The 20,979-nt window shown below is 34.9% G+C and overlaps 1 protein-coding gene across 9 annotated transcripts in view; it reads right to left on the bottom strand.

Moving 5' to 3' along the window:
- Positions 1-2,449: 2,449 nt before the first annotated feature.
- Positions 2,450-20,979, bottom strand: part of LOC139958521 (PDF receptor-like) — a 97,813-nt gene continuing 79,283 nt past the window's right edge. For all 9 annotated transcript variants that reach the window (XM_071955637.1, XM_071955633.1, XM_071955635.1 and 6 more), the window contains 9 exons: positions 18,198-18,301; positions 16,563-16,707; positions 15,259-15,412; positions 14,330-14,381; positions 12,180-12,261; positions 11,277-11,362; positions 10,422-10,611; positions 6,036-6,128; positions 2,450-4,881 (listed from right to left, as the gene is read on the bottom strand). In XM_071955637.1, the coding sequence (XP_071811738.1) occupies positions 4,831-4,881; positions 6,036-6,128; positions 10,422-10,611; positions 11,277-11,362; positions 12,180-12,261; positions 14,330-14,381; positions 15,259-15,412; positions 16,563-16,707; positions 18,198-18,301 (957 nt within the window). In that variant the 3' untranslated portion in view covers positions 2,450-4,830. The remainder of the gene's footprint in view (positions 4,882-6,035; positions 6,129-10,421; positions 10,612-11,276; positions 11,363-12,179; positions 12,262-14,329; positions 14,382-15,258; positions 15,413-16,562; positions 16,708-18,197; positions 18,302-20,979) is intronic.

Raw genomic sequence — 20,979 nt, forward strand, 5'->3', positions numbered from 1 at the left:
GTTTGAAAGGAACATAATCCGAGGGAAGTTTCTTTCCTGACATTACACTTACAAAGGTAAACAACAAACAGTATATCGTCAAGACAGGCTGCGACAACATTCCAAGCGAAATAGGGTATATTATAAATCCATGTTTAATGTGTTGTTTTTCTTTTCTTTTTGAAGAAAAGTCCATTACAGATCAAGCTAGTGTAAACGAAAGTTAAAGTTATTTCATCGGAATGATAGACACTCCGTTTTTGAATCCACGTACATCAGTACATTGATATATATATTTTTTTAAGGAAAAGTCGCCGAGGAAAGAACCTGGGCACGAACCAAACTACCGAACGGTGTGCATCACCATTCCCATCGAAAGGGAACAGATATACTACACAACATCTTAGCCAAAAGGCCGAGAAGCGATACTATGCGCTGTTCAAGCTGGTTAATTGTGTATACCTGCATGAGAGCGTGTTATGGAGCAGTCATTCACTGTTTCCTAATAGTTACGTAATCAAAAGAGAAACATCCGAATAACGGAACAAAGAAAGTGACATTCTTTACATGATAAGTTTACACCATAAGATATTCCCTTTATAGGTTTAATTAAAGAAAGCTGGGCGGTTGGGTAAGTTGGAATTTTATCAATGAAATAGAATGTGGTAATCGAAAAGTCAACGCGGAAGGTTATCAGAAAAAGCCCCAAAGTTATATGCTAGAAAGTCACAAAGTATAGCTAGTTTGTCTCGAACTTGAAGAAGCATTTCACTGAAACTCTCAAAGCGAGTCCCTTCAGTGATTTCATTGTCAAACTTCACCCTCGCAATGTCGATAGGAATATTTGGTGAATAATTGTGTGATCCTTCAGGAAAGCACTTTTGCAAACCTGTCGTATGTTTAAAAAAATCTAAAAGTTTGAACCAAAAATAGCAAGGACCTCTAAGTGGCATAACTATGATTATATTAATCTTAGTTTTTGCTTTGTCGTTTTGTTGTTGAAAGCGCTACAAAATCTTTTCTCGAAAAGTGAATTCTGCAAATACTAACAAGCTTATGCAACCAATGGAACCGAACTTCTGACAATTTAAATTAATGTTGGCGTGATGTGCTCGGTTCTCTGTTTACACAAGTCAGAAACATTAAACTAAACTTGATAAAACTTGCTAAAGATTTTTCAACGGTGCTCCTTCAAGTTCCTGAACCGGTTTGAAGTATACTGGCAGATGCATGACCTAAATAGATCTTAAGAATAATGCAGAAAGACTATACCATTGCAATACAGGGATCTCGATACATGTGTGGGGGAGGGGATGGCGGGTGGTGGTGGTGGTGGTGGTGTCCATGCAGGAGACACACTAATGTTCATCAATACATATGTTAAAAGCAAAACATTGCATTTTGGCAATTCTCTGTGGTTAAAAAGGTTAACAGTATAAGTTACATATATAGTGTACTTTATCGACTGAACGTTTCTCACTATACTTTACTGAAGATTTTCATTATTTTGTCAAGTTTCTATCCTTGACAAATATAATTTGTCCTTGTTTGATATTGTCTTCGTTACATATGCTGCTTGGCGTTATAAGTGAACCCTAACCAAACTCGGCTGGTAGGGGGAAAGGAAGGGCGTGGTTTCATTTCTTATACAATGCTTGAGCGACCACAACACACTAGCAATACCGTACGTAAATAGCATTTATAAGAAACCAATCGGCTGTGAAACCAATAAACAGGAATGATTCCGACATCAGGAATGAGATTGGTATTTACATCGTTTTTATTCATCTCATAAAGTCAATTATACATTGTGAAATTCATGCGTATACTGTACATATTTTTCCGAAAACAAAAGAGAGAAATAATTTAGACAATTATTGTATAATGAACCATAAACTGTTACAAAATCGCGTAAATTTAAATGTCATATTTACATCAGCAATAAACCATCATAGTTACACCCTATTTAAGGTGAGGGTTAAACATCTGTTGCTAAGAAAAGATTGTGTCGTTTTCATTCACAATGATGCAATCAGGTCTTATCTTAATCTATAAAATTTAGCATATACGTTTATATGCGTAGACTACACGTCAGGACGCATATAAAGACGCATAAGGCGTTGCACATGATAACGGTGAAAAGTGAAGTTTGGTACACTTAGAAATACTTATGGTAGATACGTTTATTATTCGCAGAACCGGTTCCAACCGTCATCTGCATGGCCCGTTGCTGTATGGTCTAATTATCTCAAGGAAGGCGTTTTTATGTGTAAATGTTACCTTACTTGTAATTATTATTGAATCGTTTTAATTCCTTCTTAAGGCTAAAAAGTTTGCCTTTTCAATGTAAAAGAAGGTAAGCATTTAGAATTCCTTGTCTGATTTAAACTTCATCTATAGATGTCTGCTTTGTCCAATGTGTTAACATATAAGTAATGACGGGCTGCTAAAAGGGAACATTTCTTTAGCCATGCAGTATTTCTGCATTAAAGTTTTTCCTTGAAGCTTAGTTCATAGCGTAGCAGTTTCTTCTTTTCCCAATGCACATGTTTTTTTGGTCCATGAACTCGAATTCCCAGCCGACCCTTTCCCTCCCCTCCACCCCACCCCCACCCACCCCCACACAATCGAATTTTATAGAGCGAACAACATCGGGAAAGTTATTCAGTTAATCTCATTTTGATGGAGCAATGCCTGTCCATACTTTCTCTTGATGTGTCATACATTTGTTGCACATTTTTAATTAATATTTGATTTGATATTTAAAAAATAATGGAAGTGATGTAACAGTATTTATGTTAATTTCCTTTGACTTAGTGATATAATTGATGGGATGTGGCAACACTATATATGGGGATGTAGCAGGAGGAGGTGGGGAGAAGGTGTTTGGTTGGTATGAGAGGAGTGGGGGGGGGGGTGAGGGAGACTGGAAATATAAATAATTAAAAAAAGAGAGATCACCTTTGAATATAATATGTTAAATGAGAACTTAACTATAGGGTGCGATCAAGTTTTACAATAATCAAGGTACCGTAGCTTCTAACACGCGATTAGTGATAGGGACTGCCAAACTTAAGGCTCGATAGCTCAGCTGCTGTGAATCACGGGATCTGTTTTCCTCCGGTCATTGGATGAAATCCCGTTTTAGCCAATCATATCATTTCTCCTCAATATTTTGTTTATGATTTGCATATATGTTAAATGATAATTATAAGAAAAAAAATAAATGAATGAAAGTGCACATAAAGTAATAGGAAACCTCAAATACTGCACAGAATATTGTCTTCCGTTTTTGTGTGTCATATCAACTGCACCACACTGTCCAAACTCTACCGCCACCACCAATCATCTCATATATCTTTCCTAATCTTATATACTGATTCTGCACTCATAATGTTCCAACAAAACCCGTCGTAAATTTTGTCACGCATTGAATTTAAACTAATCTTTCAAGTATTTAAACGTTTAAAAGGTCTTGCACCTAAGTATTTATGTGATATGATCTTCGTGAAGTCTAGTTCTTACTCTTTGCGCTCACATTCTCAAATCACCCTGCATGTTCCTCGTATCAATCATAATACGTTAGGCAATAGGGCTTTTCCCTACAAAGGACCTCGGTTGTGGAATTCACTTCCGGTGGAATTGATGTGTATTGACTCCTTGACCCTTTATGCTTTCACGATAAAGTTAAAAACGTATCTGTTTAAGCTTGCTTATTTTGATTGACCCGACTGGTTGGCTTTTTCCTTGTTAAGCGCTTTTGAATGTTTCGTACAAAATTAGCGCTATATAAATGCATATATTATTATTATTATTAATATATATATATATATATATATATATATATTGGGATATCTCCTTGAATATTTAATTGACTAAAAAGACACAATGACGAAAAGCTTAAATGTGTGTTTGTATATATATTTATATGTATGTTTATAATGAGCCTATAGGGATCGCCTCGTGATTGTAGTCGGCCACATATATTTGCATATATCATGTTCTCATAATATTACAAATGAATTACATATGTAGCCAGTGACAGTTCGTTTTGCGTGTTGCAGCAGCAGGCTCTTCCACAAACCTGTTGAATGTACCCGAAGCGACTCATTCAAGAGGATGGGGGGGTGGGAGGGTGGGGGTATCAGGCAGCAAAATGATTGTCTCTTCACCACAGAGAGGGAGGAAAGGAGAGAGTTGTCAGGGCAAATAATACTGTGTACAAAGAGTACAATACACTCACTAAAACTGAGTATAAAATGAAAAGAATGACAGAAACCTTCCTCGCCACCAACCTCTTTCGTACGCAACACACACTCTAGAATGTGCATCGCATAATCAAAAACAGAAAGCACTGCACAAGGTCTGACGAGATGAAGTGGTAGCTCGTTTCAACTCACGAAAGCATTACACAATTGAAAATATGTACTTCTATTTGACAAAGAAAAAGTCGTTATTATGTATCGATAATTTGGCTATTACATATGTGATTCATTTTTTTATTCAAATTATTACTTTTTGAGAAAATTTACCAATTCGTAATAGCAAATGATTACTTTGTTAACAACAAACAGATCAATTCGACGTCTTAAAACGAGTATAGTACAAAGTTTAAATTGTCAAGCATGGCACTTATACACATTCGTACAAAATCGTTCACTGCATGGATATATAGGTATTGAAACTCTATTGGTGATATGCATTGGGTGAAATTAGGTTATCGGTGACCAGAACAATGTGCGAGCAAGTTGCCGAATACATGTTGTTAAGGATACATACACGTCTAGTTAACCACACCTGGATACCAATTGCAAAGATAAAATTAGTTCAATAGCGCCATCATATTTGACTTCATTTCCCACCCCACTCACTGTCATTGTTATCCAAAGATGACATCCGTACCTGGAAAATACAAAAACAAAAACAAAAAAACTGATTAATGACGGATTAGACCAGAACACTCTTGTTTTGGTCTTCTTTTGCTCCATTTTAACTTATCTGTATATGCATAATACGTAAGGTCTTTTCATGAACAGATATTTCGCAGACAGATCGATTTAGTCAGTTTTTCAAGAAAGGTAAAAACATCTGCGTATATGCTTGTTTGAACCTAATTTGAACCTCATGTGAATATCTTGATCCTAAATCTAACCATAACATCTCGCAGAAGCTAATTATTCTGCACAATCATCTCTATCACAAATGCTATAATCAGAATGGTTGGATGTGTGCTTTCTGTATACCGCTGGCTGTTTGAGTAGGTAAATGTACACGGGCGGGCAAGGGGGTTACGAAAGGCGGGGGGGGGGGGGGGGGGATACTGCCAATCATACGCATCGCTATGTCACATTTGACATGAACGATGGTTACGCAAATTCTCTTTGAATTGATTTTTCTTTTTAATTATATTTTTCATTTCTTATTTACAACTATTGGACCTTTTTTTACTTTCATTATTCACTACAGCTTATACACACATGAGGCAGGAAAAGTCGGACGTTTGACTTGATGATTTCTTCTTTTCAATTTAAAACATTTTGCTTAAAAAAAGAAAGGTTTTCTTAATAAAAATTGTCGATCTAGTGTGCCGCGCAAATGATGACTTGAGGAACAAAACTAAATTTGATATGTTTTCGACCGTTAAACAAAATTGACTATAAACTGCGCAGATTGAAGAAAATAACTGAAAATATTTGAGGCTCATCAATTAAAGTGGCTGGATTACTTATTCTAACCAACAGAACAAACCCACAGATCGGACAGACGCAACAAAAATACGTGACCTTTACACAATATGCTAATTACAGCCAGCCAATCGTGCTGAGGGAGCTATATATAAACTCCATGAGGGTAGAGAAAAGTGACATTTCTTTGACTTCTTCGACAAAACGATTTTTTGTTGTTGTATGTTTGTGTGCCTAAATAAGGTCTATACAAAGTCATACATAATGCATACGGAAACTGATCCTATAATATTTATGCTGTATAAATATGATTCTTATCTTATATAGAAGGAATAAAGCGCCAAAAAAAAAATGGAAGAAATTTTAGCATACATCGGTTGTCGTAGTAACCACAGATCCATGAGCTCGATAAGGATTTCTGGCGTTCATCCAACCTTGCCATTTTCTTTTTATCGTAACTCGGACCTATGAATTTATTAAAAGAGTAGGAAGACAAATAAAACAATATTTATGATTTATTTACCCATTGTTTACTTACGCTTGTTTGTGTGTGGTTTCTTCCATTTACAAAAAAAAAAACAGTGAACTTTACGTTTAAATTCATATAGACGAACTAGTTACCGTCAAAATGTTGTTAAAATTAAATGTAAATCACATTTTTCTCTATTTTCCAAATATAATTCTGACACTCAAAGCCAATAATAGATATATAGCAATCACGTTTCATTTTGTAAAACCAATATAAACAAGAGCCCAAGGGCACTGTGGTTCCTTGCTTGGGGTATATATATGACAATATACATTAATATTATCAAGCAAGATTGGGCTGAAAAAGTCCAAGTAATTGTGGTCCTACATGTTCCCATAAAGTAACCAACACTACAGCCAACACTTTTGTGATCACAAAATGTGATCAGATTTTTTTATCAAATGGCACTTTTGAGATCTAAATATGGCGTCGAAAGTGTAAGAAATATAAGACACCTACAAGCGTGTCAACAGATATGATAACAATGGTGACCTCAGATGACATGACCTTTAAGTTTCAAAATGTTCCACCACCCCATTCACAACTTGTCCCAAAATATCAACCATGTCACACCTTGGCATTGAGATTTAATTGCATTAAATGTCAAAAAATTAACTTTGAACTTGTATGTAACGTAAAACACAAAGGTCACCCTGAGGTCAACATGTTGACATTTTTGATCGGTGAGACGTGAATATAGCATCAAAATATAAAAATTTCAAACATTTTTTCTTTGCCCATTTTCTCCCCCCATAATACTACTTTTTTAACATTAGCTGACCTTTGGTGACCTTGGATCACATGACCGTTAAGTTTGAAAATATTCCCCTATACCATTTGCAACTTGTCCAAAAAAATCAACCTTGTCACACCTTGGCACTGGGAGTTATTGCATTAAATGTCTGAAAATTAACTTTGACCTCCAATAACTTTGCACACGAAGGTCAAATGGGGGTCAACCCATTGACATTTATGATCAGAAGGAACCTTTAACATCTGAAAATAGCATCGAAACTGTAAAAATTCCAAAAACACGAAAAGGTCACCAGAGGTCAAATTGAGGTCAAGGGTCACCCAGATGCGGGTCGGCAATTGGATTACATTGAAGCAACTCCCAACCCTAACGGACAATTTGTTCTCAAGTTGTCCCAAAAATACTAGTTTTTTATCATTAATTGACCTTTGGTGACCTTGTATCACATAACCGTTAAATTTGAAAATATTCCCCTATACCATTTGCAACTACTCCAAAAATATCAACCTTGTCACACCTTGGAACTGGGAGTTATTGCATTAAATGTCTGAAAATTAACTTTCACCTCATATAACTTCGCACACGAAGGTCACACGGGGGTCAACCAATTGACATTTATGATCAGAAGTTGCCTTTAACATCTGAAAATAGCATCGAAACTGTAAAAATCCACAAAACACTGAAAAGGTCACCAGAGGTCAAATTGAGGTCAAGGGTCACCAAGATGCGGGTCGACAATTGGATTACATTGAAGCAACTCCCAACCCTAACGGACAATTTGTTCTCAAGTTATCGTAAAAATACTAGTTTTTTATCATTAATTGACCTTTGGTGACCTCGGATCACATGACCGTTAAGTTTGAAAATATTCCCCTATACCATTTGCAACTTGTCTCAAAATATCAACTGTGTAACACCTTGGCACTGGGAGTTATTACACTAAATGTCTGAAAATTAACTTTGACCTCATATAACTTAATGTACAAAGGTCACCTTGGGTCAACTTATTGACATTTTTGATTGATGAGACCTAAATTAGAGCATCAAACTATAAAAATTCAAACATTTTTTTCTTTGCCCATTTTCTACCCCCAAAATACTAGTGTTTTGACATTAATTGACTTTTGGTGACCTCGGATCACATGACCGTTAAGTTTGAAAATATTCCCCTATACCATTTGCAACTTGTCCAAAAATATCAACCATGTCACACCTTGGAACTGGGAGTTGTTGCATTAAATGTCTGAAAATTAACTTTGACCTTGTATAACTTCGCACACAAAGGTCACACGGGTGTCAACCAATTGACATTTTTGATCGGAAGGTACCTTTGATATCCAAATCTAGCATCAAAACCAAACATTTTCTTTTTTGCTCATTTCCTCCCAAAATAAGCACATTTTTTCTAATGTGACCTTTGACCTTTTGACCTTGGTTTCAGATGTAGTTTAATCTCCTGATTCCAAAAAACAAAACGAAAAGTCTGTACAACCGTCCTAACTCCGACCGAAAAACTTTGACCTCATATAACTTCGCACATAAAGGTCACACGGGGTCAACCTATTGACATTTATGATCAGAAGGTATCTTTGACATCTGAAAATAGCATCGAAACTGTAAAAATCCCAAAAACACGAAAAGGTCACCAGAGGTCAAATTGAGGTCAAGGGTCACCAAGATGCGGGTCGACAATTGGATGACATTGAGGCAACTCCCAACCCAAACGGACAATTCGTTCTCAAGTTATCGCAAAAATACTAGTTCTTTATCATTAATTGACCTTTGGTGACCTCGGATCACATGACCGTTAAGTTTGAAAATGTTCCCCTAACCAGTTCACAACTTGTCCCAAAATATCAACCTTGTCGCACATTGGCACTGGGAGTTATTGCAGTTTTAATATTTTCGGTTTTTGGACCATAACTGACCTTTGGTGACCTTTGTGAGCACCAAAAACAATAGGGCACACCTTCTCCATATGGCGGATCTAAAGTCCAAGTTTGGCCTCAATCCAACATTCCCTTATTGAGATAGAGCGTACCCAAGCGTCACAGACGCACACACACACACACATACACACATACACACACACACACACACACACGCCAACCTGACTGCATAGGTTCCTTTTGCTAAAGCAAGGAACCAAAAATGCGATCAATTTATAGCTGTAAATATTGATTTTGCTCAATAGACAAGGTGCCTATATTTATTTATTTTTTTAATTAAGGAATATTGATTTGTTATAGACTGGCGACTTGTATTGATATCATTTTGACAAGTATAGTTTTATGTATAATTGTCAGTTTCATTCTTAATTTATCGAAATGTTAAATTGATTGATAAATTTTATGAGAGGGAAAATTTACTGTCACTCTCTGACAGGTAATTGACATAAAATGAGCAATAAAATCATAATTAGACACATAATAAGTTAATAAGACTTGTAACATTAAGTGACATAATAATACACGTAAAACGTTAAAAACCGAATCGCTAGATAGCAAGCCGGTTTATATTCAGAAGACTGAAGGTAATTGCATGTTCTGTCCTTTGTTTCAAATTGTCTTAAGAAGCCTTCAAATTCGGAGTTAAATTGAGTAAATTTCCCCTAAGACTTCATTTTTTTCCCAGTCAGATTTCTAAAATCATGGTACTACATATGCTAAAATCATTTTGCTTTAGTCGTGCTTACGTATCGTATGCGGTGGAAAGTTCAATCAAAGCCTTAAGTAATATGTACGGCTCAGAGTTCAATGACTAAAAAGGAGGGCGGTAGTCCAATTTGTGTTCGAAATGTTTTGGAATCGAATTTGTGAATGATCTTCCAGAGATTTTATTTGACTGCTTAAGAAAATTGCCGGTAATCTTTTGCATTTTTAGGTCAAAAACCCAATTCTGATAGCTCTTTTTGGTGGCGATGATACAAATTTGATTATTTTTCGTGAAATGCATTTGCAACAGCAGAGTGAATGATGTCATATCTTTTTTTTTCCTTTTAAATTTAAATAATTTTATCCACGGTACTAGATTATAATATTTCTACAAAAATGTTGTTTTTATATAATCTATATAAGACTATATAATACTATATGATACTTTATAATACTATATAATACTATACAATACTATATCAACTATATAATACTATATAAACTATATAATACTATATAATACGATATAACACTATACAACACTATATAACACTATATAATACTATAACAACTATATCAACCATATAATACTATAAATACTATATAATACTATATAACACTATATAATACTATATAAACTATATAATACTATATAACACTATATAATACTATATAAACTATATAATACTATATAACATTATATAACACTATATAATACTATATAACACCATACAACACTATATAACACTATATAATACTATATAACATTATATAATACTATATAACATTATATAACACTATATAATACTAAATAAACTTACATCAATGTTTAAGAAGCAGTACAATAATGCCAGGAAGAAACCTTGGTACGCATCCAGGAATAGAACCACGTAGTAGTAACTAGCAAAGTAAAACCGAGACGATTTGCCAGGCTCTGGAACTTTCGGAATCCAAACAAGATTAGCAGTACCCAGCAGAGGTAGTAATACGATACAGGCCTTGGTTGCCTTCCTGCGAATAACATGTATTAATATGATGAGGATTGTTGTACGGAATCTAACGATATAACTAACACACAGACACAGACACACACACGCACGCACACTCATACACACACAACAAACAAAAACGAAGAAATCAAAAACTCCAATTAGTGTAATCAAACTAGAAATGTTTAATGAAGTCATTTAACTAAACTGTTGAAATACTCTAATTTGGACAAAGGGTTAAGGACTTACCTCGAAAAGTTTATTAGTGTGTAGGTGGAGGAAGGGGGGGAGGGGGTGGATTGTTAAACCGACACGGAGTGCTTATCTGAAATAATAATAATCCCATGTAAAAAAAAACCTTATTTATTTAAAGTAAACAGAAAGACATCTTAAAAGGAGGTGAAAAGACTATTTCTAATATATACATATACCCTGATACTACTCGATTACAACTTCGGTATGGGTGTTAGCCAATATTTAAAGAAATTTATATCTTTGGCGGAGATGCTGGTGGATGGATGGTGAATGATGGAGGGCAGGGGGGGGGGAGGGGTGCGATCTAGTTTCGGAGGACCTCTCTTTGACTTCATGAAGTCCCTACGCCTTTGGTACATCTATTGCAGAATAACCATTGCGTCATTACTGGGTTATGTTGAAATCGATTTGTGATTGTTTGAATTAATTTACCTGACTTGTTTCGTCTCGCTGGTTTGGCTTTCCCTCAGTTTTGTTATCAAGACTCTGATAATGTTCAGGAGGAGGAACACATTCATCTGAAAGGAACAATGGAAAACAATTGTAAATTAATATACTCAGATATAGGCTATACTCTGATCCATAGTACGCTATAAGCTATAAGGTCCTGAGTTCCAGTCACTCCAAGATTAATGTATGTCTTCCAGTTGAGTTGTTGACAATTGACAATTCATAATCATGGACGTTAAATATGAATCTAAGAGACTGACTTCGGTCAGCTTGCGGCTTTAATAAGCCAATGATGGCTTCTTCGCGAGTTCCTGCTTGCAGGAGGATCTAAAATACATACATACATAAATACATACATACATACATACATACGCACGCACGCACGCACGCACGCACGCACGCACGCACGCACGCACGCACGCACGCACGCACGCACGCACGCACGCACGCACGCACGCACGCACGCACGCACGCACGCACGCACGCACGCACGCACGCACGCACGCACGCACGCACGCACGCACGCACGCACGCACGCACGCACGCACGCACGCACACACACACACACACATACATACATACATACATACATACATACATACATACATACATAAGCTACATGGATAATGTACAAATCCCTCATATTGTATGACTAGTATAATAATGACCATATAGTATATATTACTACTGAAGATGTTGTTCGTTCAGAGGCTAAATGTGCCCTATTAAAAAACAATGAGCTTAAAGACATAAAATAAGCACATTGGAAAACATATATATTTGAGAGGTTTAATCGCGTATATTTAAAAGAAACCTCTTCAGTGTTATCTGAAGAAATGCATTGAATTGAATAGTCTAAAGAAACGCATTGAACGCATAACATACCACGACGATAATGTTTCTTGGGCCCTCAATGAAAAATACGTAATAATTTGATTCAGTGTATATATGCCAATAGCCATTTGAACTGCAAGGGAAAAAAAAACATAGGATATTTCATTAACGAAAAGCGAATTCCCCATAACACAGGCAATATAACTGTTTCTTAATGGGATGCCATTTAAATATGCTAACTCCCCGGAACGGTACTTTAAGGTTACATCGATGACGTCAGCTCCTTATTGCAGGCATAAATATTTATGTTAATCCATCATTTCATTAATTATAATAACTTATCCAAAATTTTCTTCTAACAATAATATTGAACTATACATGACTGAGCACCCTTGGATAACATTCTACAATTTTGTTTGTCCTTGTCAACTTTGTTACACATTTTGTAAATGTTCATTGATGCCATATAAATTGTACCGTATCTATTGCTTTCCGTTGTAATCTAAGAAACTGGCTGAATGTCCTATGTGCTAGACTTATTCATCCAGCCACTTGAATTGAAGTGCCTCAGATATTTACTGAAGGGTTATATTTGGCCTAAAAATGAAACGTTGTATGGAAATACAACATGGACTGGTAGCAGTGTTTTCAGAAAATTTTACATCATTTTTAAAATTAATTTTGTGCTTCATCCCATTTATATTTTGATGTCCTACATTTAATGGAGTCAGGGTTTTTCTGATTAAGCATAATAAATAACACATTGAGTGCGTTACCGTATACTGTATGTGCCACATTGTTGGGAGTATATAACGTCCTCAATCATGATGGTACTTATAGTTCTCGAGGTATTCTCCTTCAAGTTGGCAATTAACATTGTATGAAGTCGATACCAATCCGCCCGAGTTTACCCCCAATATATCTCTGGAAGTACTAACAAGCAACCATGGCGTCATCGTTTTAGATATTATCCCAGAAAAGCATTTGTTTTTGTGGCTTGAATGAGTTAAAATGAGTTGAAGTGTATGGTTTGCAAAAACTTGAGATAATGGAGGGGAAATCGTATGACTAGTTATGCCTTCAAAAGACCAGCGTCGGAAATCTGTTTACATGTGAGTAAAGAGGTTTGAACTTAAAATTTCAGAAAGTTCATTCGGGGATTTTTCTACTTAGTGAGTACTTGTACAAGGCGCCAGAGACCACATTAATGTCATAACCTATACTGGGCAAGTCAATGGGGAATTTATATTGCGTACCTGCTACCTTAAAATAACCACAGAGGCCCTTCAAGTAACAGGGATAGAATGTCATGTCTACAGCCACAGAAACAGCTCAAAAAATCGATGTGAACGTGAGACTATTCTTGAGTCGAAATAACACGTTTATAATATAAATTACGAGATTTCCAAGGTCAAATATTTGTTTTGATTTCATTCTTCGGTGCTATGGATTACACGGAGCTAAAAAATCAAAGTGCAGTTATTGGTAAATTTGAAAGACTATATATGAAACGATGCATGGATTGGCATTTATCAATTGTCTTGACTACATGTTGATCTGACGTGGTTATCGATTTGTCTATACAAGAACATTTACAGACAGATTAATACATTTTAAAGATAAATATGCTGAATACAGGAATAGATATGGTAACGTTACTTTGTAGAAGTAGATATACATATTTTCATATTAACATATAAACAGTAGCTTTCTGCATAGAATGGAGTGGTTATATCAACCCTAACTTCCCTGCGTACAGTAATGGAGTGGTTATATCAACCCTAACTTCCCTGCGTTCAATAATGGAGCTGTGGTTATATCATCCCTAACTTCCCTGCGTTCAATAATGGAGTGGTTATACTCAGAGGTATCTTCTCTTTAATTAAAAGTTAAGAGATAATGCTAGAGTCAGCCAAATTCAATCACAGTCATTTGAAGTTAGTCAGCAATGTATGAGTCAGAAATGCATGAGTTGCATGAGTCAGACATGTATGAGTCAGAAATGCATGAGTCAGAAATGCATGAGTCAGAAATGCATGACCCTTAACCATTCTTTGACCGTTTAAAGACGGTTAGATAATTCATAGTCGGCTAAAGTCAATTGGAGTCAGAGATTTGCAAGTTCGCAAAATGTCAGATTTATTCATAACACGAAGAGGAATCATTGACGCATGCACCACCTTTGTAATTTTGTAACTTACGATGTCTTTTGCATCGCAATGCAAAATGCTAGCACAAATGGTATCGGCGATGCTGAAAAAGATAGAACAGAAAAGAATGAAATATTTTTCAAATATATGAAAATGCTAAATAAGTATAGGAAAATTGCCCCAACGTGTTAGCACTCGCTAAAACTTTTAAACGTTTAATGGAAGGACGTATATAGTGGCGGGTGAAGTTTTGATTTAAGGGTGCTACTATTTATATATATATATTTTTATTTTTATTTTATTTTTATTTTTATAGAATATGACTTTATAGGGGTCACACATGGGTTACACAATATTGACCGTTCATGACTTTTCTTTTTAATGAAAATGAAGAATGAAAAGTGTGATAAGAATGAAACTTGTCCTCATAAGACAAAATGTCCGAACTTTGGATATTAACATTTCTGTACATATTGTTGAAAACAATTAGTCTACCACTTACGCCGCTTAAAATATTGGAAAATGTCAAATCTGAAGATGGTAAAATTATGAGGAGGTGGGGAGGGTGTCGTGAGGGGAGGGGGCGGGTGGAGGGGCGATTGACAAGACAAGAACATAGATTTAGATCAAATATGTCTGTGTGCGTGTGTAATAAGAAACCTGCCGGGCGTCATGTACTGATATGAAACCAGTGTTTTACATTATGTATGAGCCTTTACCGAAAAGCCTGAGGCAAGAATAAGGAAGACTTTAAAAGGTAAACTGTCACTTTATGAACACTTTACTCTATCGCATAAGGCCCTCTTGCAGTACACATATGATGTGAAGCGAAGCTATAACATTAAGCAAAACCATACATTCCCAAAACGGTTTAGTTACCTATAAATTGTGCTCCCCCCTATAGTTTTATCTCGACCCTTATCAGTTCTATGGCCTAAAAACCTTTCACAGTGATTGTATAATTATGTATATGGACTTACCCCAGCCAATGAGATAGTACCAGAGGAAGTTTGGTTTTCTGAAGACGGCGGTTGATAAAAGACTATTCAGGTATATGCCTTCCACAAACATCCACGTAAACGTACACAATCGGGCATATTCTCGGCAAAGTTCCATTACTTTCACCAGTGGAGGCTGGTAATGAAGGAGAAAGCAATAAATCTTCACCATATAAGTAGAAACGTACGGTTCGGGTCACGCCAATGGGTCTAATAACATAAATTTCGCAAATCACATCAAAACTTGACCAAATGTCATTCGAGACATTCAAATATGTCACTTTAATATATTTTTTATGGGCAAATACCCCCCCACCCCCTCATGTAGGGACATGGACCTTTATGGAAGGGTGGGAGGAATTTACGAAGGAGGGGTTGGTGGTCCTGAGGACTATATGAAGCCGACTCCCATAAAGGTGTGTCGGGGAATTCTCTCCATTGGAAAACATTAAACGTATAATGGCTCATTCTGAGATGATAGTCAAAATATAGCATTCAAATAGGTTAATTCATGTCTTGAATGTCATTAGAGACATTCAAATATGTTACTTTGTTCTATTTTTGTATGGGCAAATCCCCCCCCCCCCAGCCATTAAGGGACATGGACCTTTATGGAAGGGTCAGAGGATTTTACGAAGGAGGGGTTGGTCCCATGGAAAACATTAAACGTCTAATGGCTCATTCTGAGATGCTATATTTTGACTATGAATTAGGTTTATAATGAGCACTTAACGCAAACATTGTGCTCATAAATAACCTTGGTTTTTGTGTGTGAGAGGCTGAATAGGGTTGAAGGGGGTAAATCAGTAGCATTGGTCTTCCTCGGTTGAACGTAAAATATCCCCCGACTGAACCATTGCCCCCCCCCCCCCGACTGACGATGCAAGGTGAGCGGGGTTTGGTATAATAATAAAGCCTATAAGCGACGAACCGTACAGAGAGAAATCTTTCCAAGTTAATACAAAAACAGCAACAATTATTTTTCCGCATATTATTCTTCATTGGTATAACTTTTGTTTAGTCAGCTACGGAATTTTGACGACGGGTCTTGCAAAATGCTCTTCGCGCATGCACGATTGTAAATTCCGACTTCCTTATATTAAGGAGTTGCAACTGAAGCAGACGGAATCTCGCGAAACTGGTTATTTCAGCTCAAACATAGAGATGGATAGGCTACATCAACTATATGGTTAGGCCTTTATCCTACTGTTTAGTTAATATGTAGTACTAACCAGGTTTACGATAGGATACACATATCCAAATCATTAATACATAGGCTAACTTACAAATTTGTTGATGCCAACTGGTTCCAAAGAATCTGAAGCTTTCTTTTTGAACCTGTTTATCATGAATATAACATCGAGAGTGAGTCGGATAAGGAAGGCTAGAAACAGATGTTGATGTATTCGAGTACGATGATTGCGCAAACTCCTGAAAATGAAATGAAATTCATATTAGTTTTGTTTCTTCAAGTCACTTAATACATTAGAAATTTTACTACACAAACTAAAGAAAACAATTTGCACAAGTTCATAATTCATTGATTATAGTAAAATGAAACAAACGTAACCTTGCGACACATTTCGAGTGTACAAATTGGTTGTGCAAATTATGATCACATAAACTTTTTATTTATTTTTTTTAATTGAGAGGTATCCAATTTCCTATGCATATTACATGCTTTCCTGGACAAAACCACGCAAATTTCTTGCCTTGTGTCAATTTAAGCTTCAAAATGACCTCGGCTTACTTAAATAGTACTACTCGTTAAGCCAAACATGTTCAAATCAATCAATATACCGAGTGGGAACACAACACTTTATAACAATTGTAAAGTTACTAAGAAAACTACGTTTATGCCCTTTGTGGAGAGGGAAAGCTATTGATGTTAAAATGATTTTGTTAAGATATCATTTATAGCCCGATTGAGTCGTCCGGGGGAGGGGAAAAAGCCAAGGGGGTTTACAGAAAAAAAAGCTTAGTAAAATGTCCGTCAGTGTTCACCTCGTGAAGAAGAACTTGTATAATGAGGTGTAATAGGAACATAATCATGCTATTTCGTCATGTGTAAGAGTTTTAATTGAGCCCCCTCACTTTCGCCATACCAGCCCAACCAACCGCATAGCTTAAAGGTAGTCAGTACATGCCCCCAAATTATAGCACGCTATAATGCTAGAAGTTTTCAAAAAGTACTTTCCTGGAGATCTTTACTCTCAAAATTGTTCTCAAACATTGTAAGGAACACACAAGACGACTGAATGTCTCAGTGAGGAAGATTTCGTCGTAGGTTGTAATAAGAACAGTTTAAGAATTTTGACCAAAGGTGACCATAATTGAATATCTAGCATATTTGGAGCCAATATAGCATACCTTTAATAATTATATTCAGTTGCGAGTAGTAAAACCGGAATTCCAAATATAAACATTTTCCATAAAAGTATGATTTAACATTTTGAGAACTCTTATTAAAAAAATTGTTATATGACTGTATTTTGATTAAATGTAGCAAATAACATATATATATATATATATATATATATATATATATATATATATTTATATATATATATATACATTGATTATTATTTTTCGACAAATGTAGTTTAGCAAGGCTGGATGTTTATAATGAAATTTTTCGAGATATCAATTATTTGAACAAAAAGTTGTCATACTTGGAGAAGCTGTTGCTTCTGTAAAACAAAATGGTGAAACATTTTTTTCTTCAGAAAAATTTCCTTTGGGAATGTACTACTTCTTGAAGAAAAATACATCTCGAATCAAAATCTAAATAAAGAAATGTAAAAGACTTTTGATGCCACGATGACGTTCGTTCAACACAAATATTAAGGAATTAAAACTGAAGCTTTCAGTAAATGAACAAAACTATGAATACTTCTTTGACATAATTATATTAGCCAAACCTGAAAGAATGGAATATGTACAATGCTACCAGCACCGCCATAAGAGACATAGTTATCCCAATCACCTCCAGGATCTTGGCACCATTTATTACTTTGCTATAAAACTGCCAGGAGAGAGAGGAGAGAAGGATTAGTTAACAGAGTTATAAAGTATAAAATATAAATATTTATTTAAATATATATAAGTACATATATATGTGTTCAGGGGATTATAAATAATATTGAGGGAAGAAAATCCCCCAAAATTCCCTTTTGGGTCATGAATATATTCTCTCCAACATAAATGAGATAATACATATCTTAAAAGGCGAATAAAGACCTCTCGATTATGAGAAAGAAATGTTCTTTTACACATTTTCGATCAATATTGATTTATAATAATATACATCGGCATGACAGATATAAATGTATGCCTACCCATAAACAATACGTGATCAATCATCAATGGTAACAGGATGCTGAAGTTGAGAGGAATAACATGTGACTACATCACGACTGACATGCACACTATAGGCAGCCGACATATGCGTTTTGTATGTTTATTTAGTAAATCAGGAATCATATATAATATATACCATATATCATGTATATATATATATATATATATATATATATATATATATATATATATATATATATATGTATATATATATATATATATATATATATATATGTATATATATATATGTATATATATATATATATATATATATATATATATATATATATATATATATATATATATATATATATATATATATATATATATATATATATAAAAACCGTGGGCGTGCATACAAGCAACTGAACATTGAATTAAACGTATTGAGTTCTCTCAATACACACGGGCTGTCAATTGAGGAATTATAAGGTAGTATATTGATATCGTCATCAAGCTTCATTAACATTCCATTTTCCCCAACACAGTGGATAATAACAACTCAAGTAATCTGTCATCAAGTTTATGCGATAAAAAAAAATGTAATGTACATGTTTTGTCTGTACGTTGCATTATACGTATTTCGCCTCTTGGTATACAGAGCGTTTACATTATATCGTTTACGTTATATATATATATATATATTTATATATATATATATATATATATATATATATATATATATATATATATATTTATATATATATATATATATGTATGTATATTTATATATATATATACATATATATATATGTGTATATATATATATGTATATATATATATATATTTATATATATATATATATATATATTTATATATATATATATATGTATATATATATATATGTATATATATATGTGTGTATATATATATACATATATATGTGTATATATATATATATATTTATATGTATATATATATATATATATATATGTTTGTATATGTATATGGTGGTATACGGTAACTTCGCGCTGTTAAGGGCACAAATGTTCTTTTAGAAGACAACACTAGTAATGACCTTTCTCATTTTGCTCTGTGGTTACTTCTTTCGTTCAACTATATCATTTTGGTTCCAGTTTTCACAGGAACGTTAAACAAAACGCTAGAAGCAAAGGCAAATACATCACTAACTTCACGCATGGATTGAAGTTTACTGTATTATTCCCGTAGATTGGTGAAAGTGCCTCAACTTAATATAAATGTTTAAAATGTATTTTTTTTTAAAGTATATAATGTTTCCTTCTCTAACTGTATGATTTTTAGATAAATATTGAGTTCGGACAAGGAGCTGCAATTTGTGTTTCAAGCACGGGCAACGACATGGTCTATCAGTGCTGATACATAATATATTATACGGTAACGACCTGGAAAGCAGTTAACTTACGAAGCTAGGCACCCACATCTGCATGAGTTATAGCAACCGAATGGCTTATTATTATTATGCATTTCAGTTTGAAGAGTTTGTATCTTTCTTACACTTTGGGAGACCATGTCCAATGGTGAAAACATATCTATATAATATTTTATATACGTATTTATACATTGACCTATACATATATGTAACACAATGCAAACAAAGGTGAAACCTCATTATACTTGTTCATTGTGAAAGCTGATGTGTACCATATAACAAAACGTCTGACTATCAAAGTCTACTACATTTATTGGATTACAATTCCATGAGATGGAACCTACGATGTAAATTTTAAAAGAAAAATCAAGATGTTAGCAGACCGCAAGCCTTAATTCATCTTACACATCAGGTGTGTCCTGTATAGCTTATCGCCACTATAGAGTGAGCTGAAACCTAAACCCATCTGAAATACTTGTTGCCAGATAATTAATCTTAGTTAGCAGGCTTACGGATACTTTAAATAGGAGGAGCTAGTTTCATACCAGTCTACGTGATGGGTGTTTTTGAAATAGGTACAGCTATAATGATAACATTGCCACGTTGAACATGTCCTATTACTTTTTTTCTTGAAAAGTTCTTCAATTGTTATAATTTTATAAACTTCTTGCATCGAATTTTCTTGATAACGGCGACGGGTAAATTACTTATCGGGCTCACGAATCCCTTCCGTTAACGACAAAACTCACAAGAGGTGCTCGTTGGCTTACTTTTGTCACATTAGCTATACTGGCTGACGTCTCAAATCCTGATTGTTACTTCTATGACTTTAAGGGAAGGGGACCGTGGTGGGGGTGGAGGGGGGGCACCGGTTGGGCATTAAATAGGTCGTTGCCATATTATATATGATGTCTGTTGAGCAGTGGATACATTATGACGCATATATGTGTAAGGACACAGTCTTGATTTCTCTTAGTTTGTCTGATGGAGGA

Source organism: Apostichopus japonicus, chromosome 18 (assembly GCF_037975245.1).
Source record: "Apostichopus japonicus isolate 1M-3 chromosome 18, ASM3797524v1, whole genome shotgun sequence".
Lineage (NCBI taxonomy): Eukaryota > Metazoa > Echinodermata > Holothuroidea > Aspidochirotida > Stichopodidae > Apostichopus > Apostichopus japonicus.